The sequence below is a fragment of the Ochlerotatus camptorhynchus genome, unplaced genomic scaffold, assembly GCF_037179485.1.
Source record: "Ochlerotatus camptorhynchus isolate MF236.1 unplaced genomic scaffold, CSIRO-AGI_Acam_v1.1 ptg000088l, whole genome shotgun sequence".
In the NCBI taxonomy this organism is placed as follows: domain Eukaryota; kingdom Metazoa; phylum Arthropoda; class Insecta; order Diptera; family Culicidae; genus Ochlerotatus; species Ochlerotatus camptorhynchus.
The window spans coordinates 118,981-123,083 of record NW_027040578.1 but is presented as its reverse complement, the minus strand read 5'-3'; the positions used below and the strand labels follow the sequence as shown (position 1 = coordinate 123,083).

Genomic DNA, 4,103 nt, shown 5'->3' with positions numbered 1-4,103 from the left:
AATTTGAAAGGGATCGGGGCTCATCACAAATTACGTCCCCACGGTAACTGAAATAATCACGAGTGCTGACCGGTTGGTGTTAGTTTATGTGAGCTGATTTTTTTGGTAAAAATATCGTTTGCTGTTTTTCAGTACATCATTGGATTGCTGATCATGATCCAGCAATGCAATTTGTTTGACTGATAAGGGTCTGTTCATAAACTACGTAGATATTTTTTTTGGGATTCTTGCCCCCCCTCCCCCTGCGTAGACAATTGTCCATACAAATTTTTTTAAATTGGTATGGGCCGTGGATAGTTATCACCCCCCCCCCCCCCACCGCATTAACTCATGCATGAGTTTTAAGTTTTTGAGTTTTTCCGAACACTGGACCGTAGACACTCGCTAATCCCTTCCCACTTGCTAAGATGTCTAAGTAGTTTATGAACAGTCCCCAAACAATCGATCAAATTTATATAAATTCTAGATAGAGCTGGAATTAGGGCCCAACAGCTTTTGTAAACAATGACTGATGATTTCTAGAAATTCAAGGCTTGCCCACGCAAACCAACATCCTCATCGGGTAGGGAAAGACTTCCCCTATCCGATAGTTGGGTTGGTCTGCGTGGACGTGCCTTGAATTCCTAGAAATCATCGATAGAAGTCATTGTTTAGCTGCTATGCCCTAATTCCAGGTCTATCTAGAATTGCGCACAGTGATACATCGACAAAGGATATGAAAAAATTCACCTTCATTATTAATAGGTATTTATTTAAGTCTCACTACTTTTATACACGATTATTACAAAGCATTTAGCCGCGCTACTACGACGAATCAAACTAAAAACCATGCCTAAATTTTGTCAGCTACTTTATAACTTTTAAATATATTAAATTTGTATGCATCTACACTTGAAAGTAATCACTACATTTCGTGAGGTTTGTATAATCATAAATAACTTTCAAAAAATCGACAACATTTTAGAAAAATAATAAATATAAGGACAATACGGTTTGACTCTGACATCAATAAAATGGCTTCAAATGAAGAGGAGGGGTGAGGTACCGGTTTTAAAATAGTCTAGCATAGTTGTTTCATAAAATGATGGCCCTAAAACTTTTTGTTTCCAGCTAAAATCTGTTTCTCAGTTAAACGTTTCATTTTTGTATCGATTTTGCGCCAAATTCCTACTCGAAGCAGCAACAGTCAACAGGACGGGTATTAAATCGGGTTAGAATCAGCTTTACGTCTGCTTGATGATGTGCTTCGAAATGAGCTCGGTCGCTTCACTGGCATTCGGGATCAGGAATCGATCCATATCGGTGATGACGAGGCTTTCCTCTTCGGGATAGCCGTACTTGAAGGTGATCAAATCCCGGTGTCGCTTCTTGGCTGTGATTTTTACGATCGACTGCAGCGGGCGCCGGACGATGATGCGAGCTTTGTCCTTACGATCCAGTTCCCGCAGGACGATGATATGGGAGGCCGTGACGAGTAGGTAGCTATCATACATGTACCCATTGAGGTGAACTTCTTGGCACTTGAAGTGACGGATTACATCCGGCTGCTTTAGATAGGACTGAATCGAGACAATTTCGTCGGATGATTCGGGATTAGGTGTGGCTTGCGGGCTTGGAAGGTCGTTGGATGAAGGAAGATCTTCGTCGTCCTGGTCTTCGCCAATACTGAAGACGGGTGGTACATTGCGATAGCGTTTGCCATTGCGCTCATTCCGGGACACGTGCTTCTCCGGAACAGGAACAGTCGGGTTCGGGTTGGAGATGTAATCGATTAGCTTTCCCTTCACTTCAGCTGATTTTGATTTCATTACTGAGGAAAGCTTGCTAAACAGATCGGCCGTGGGTTTACGCTCTGGGCCCTCGGGGACATTGTTGTTACGACGATTCTCCGGTCTTTTCAAGCTGCCTGTGTTGGTGATGTTGTTGTTATTTACGCTTTTGCCGTATGGGGCCTGGTTCTTGTTGCAAACGAGACATTTCAAGGGATCGTGATCTTCCAAGCAGTCAATCATGTTGTCTCCAAAATATTCATGAATCGCCTCGTAGCCACCCGTGAGTAGTGAGACATATTTGGTGTTCTTTTGAAGAAATGAGGCAACGACCATGTGGGTATACTGGTCCTCTTCAAGCCGTCCGGAACCAAGAAAGCACAGGTGCTCTCCGCCTGCATTAGAATTAGCCTCGATTGCATTCTTCTGCGATCTCAGGAGACCCTGAACGGCAGTTTGGAATGCTACCGGTTCCTGAAGCATCAGATTGCTATCCAAATGGAATGCCGTCGAGAGGTGTCCGGAGTTGTACTGCTCGGCCGGACGGCAATCAACCAGAAAGAATCTCACCGCATCCGGATGACTGCTTTCACTGGAAGCATTTTCTACGAGTTCATTGACCGAAACGGGTAAGCACAATGCCTGTGAGACGACATTTTCTTCCACGGCGTTACTCTGGGCTCCGAATAGGACTTTCAAAAGGTCTCGCTTGAACGAGGATGGCGTTTTCATCGAGTAGTACTGGGCCAGCGAGCAAAAATCCATCACATCATCCGCTTCGATGTTACACGGCATATTGACTAGAAAACTGAGAAGTTCTTCTTTGGAGGCACTCTTCATTGCGAGAACCTGATCCCGGCCATTGATCAGTACGATTAAGCTAAGAAAGAATGCTAGAAACGGATCCGACTGTTGGAAGTACAAATCCCACATCGCCAGAACCACCTGAAGGGTACAGGTCGATGCAAATAGCGTCTGAAACCAACTCATCGCATAGGTATCCGGTGTTACCCGCTTTGTGTCCAGTATGGAACACAACTCCGGATCGTGATACTGCAGTAACAATCTAAATATATGAAAAACATTTCCATTCTTGACACATCCCTTCGGAATGTACGTATCCCGAAGTGCTTCGAACAGATTGTAAGTATCGGACCGCAAAAGCTTCAGTGACAACAACGGCAACAGCAACTCAATCCACCCGTTGTTCGATTCGTAAACTAGACTTCTATTTTTGCAGTAGAACGTCAGAATCGATTCCAAATCCGCAACCACCACCACCCGATCCTCCTCCTCATTGCCCAGCTTCTCCACAAAGCTGTGACAATCCTGTCTAAGCTTGGTTTGAAACGGCAAATCGAATATCTCGTTGAACTGCATGAGCTGATCCATTTTGCTTCTCACATCCAAACACACCTGCCACACATCCGGACGCAGCGCATCCGGTATGGCCTTGCCCTGACATATCGCATAGACATCATCCACCGTGCAATCATCGAGCAAAGCTGACTCCAGTTCAATCAACCTAAAACAAACTCCTCTTATCAACACATCGGCTCGCCGCTTATCAAGGTGACACTATTACTCACCACAAATTGTCATCCATTCTGAAGGCTGCAGAAGTTTCTTCAGAAAATTCCAGCGTAGCAAATTCCTTCCTTCCTCCGTCCAACCAAGCAGATGTTGCTACACAAGTTATATGTTGCAATCGAGAGACATTTTCTCTTGGCTACCCGCGAACGAACCTGCAACGGAAAACGCCTTAAGCCGAAGAATAATTACACAACGCACAACCAGTGAGCGACAAGCGATTAGCAAATAGGTTTTCTGAACTAATTAAACCACTTTGGAACACTTTTATTTACTTAATACTGCTGCTTGCTTGCTTGCTTATTTTTGTGCCAGCTCTTCGGGATTTTTTTAGGGTGACAGTTTTGGATGACGTTTTCCAGCTGACAGCCACACACAGCACGAAAATATGCTAGTGCACGAACGAGTCCCGAGTAGACAAGTGTACCAAGAAGTGTTTTGACGGTCAAGTTGTAAAATAAAATAAAATCACTTCAACACCTACACTCAAAATAATCTACACGTTGAAGCTACGTGAAAAATCACGTAAGCTCTCACTTTTTCCTCTCATATCAGTTTTACGTGGCTCAAGTAGAATGTATGTGATGTTCCTTGAATTTCTTTTTAACACACCTACATCAATACATCTATATAAATTGTATTCTAACTCTTTTCTGAAATGAACTTGGTGGCCCTGAAAAGGGCCGTTTTGTTACATTGGTGATAAGTTTTAACCTCCGAAACTGTACAGAATGCGTCCCTGTC

At 43.8% G+C, this 4,103-nt stretch overlaps 1 protein-coding gene across 3 annotated transcripts; it reads right to left on the bottom strand.

Moving 5' to 3' along the window:
- Positions 1-752: 752 nt before the first annotated feature.
- Positions 753-3,712, bottom strand: TBC1D23 (TBC1 domain family member 23). Of its 3 annotated transcripts, none has more exons than XM_065218519.1 (3): positions 3,635-3,712; positions 3,359-3,514; positions 753-3,294 (listed from the first exon to the last, which is right to left on the bottom strand). In XM_065218519.1, the coding sequence occupies exons 2-3, from the start codon at positions 3,373-3,375 to the stop codon at positions 1,224-1,226; spliced, it is 2,088 nt and encodes a 695-aa protein (XP_065074591.1). In that variant the 5' UTR covers positions 3,376-3,514; positions 3,635-3,712; the 3' UTR covers positions 753-1,223. The 3 variants fall into 3 exon arrangements, with proteins under 3 accessions (XP_065074591.1, XP_065074593.1, XP_065074592.1); XM_065218521.1 differs by lacking the exon at positions 3,635-3,712 and adding an exon at positions 3,575-3,592; XM_065218520.1 differs by lacking the exon at positions 3,635-3,712 and having other exon boundaries at positions 3,359-3,626.
- Positions 3,713-4,103: the final 391 nt, after the last annotated feature.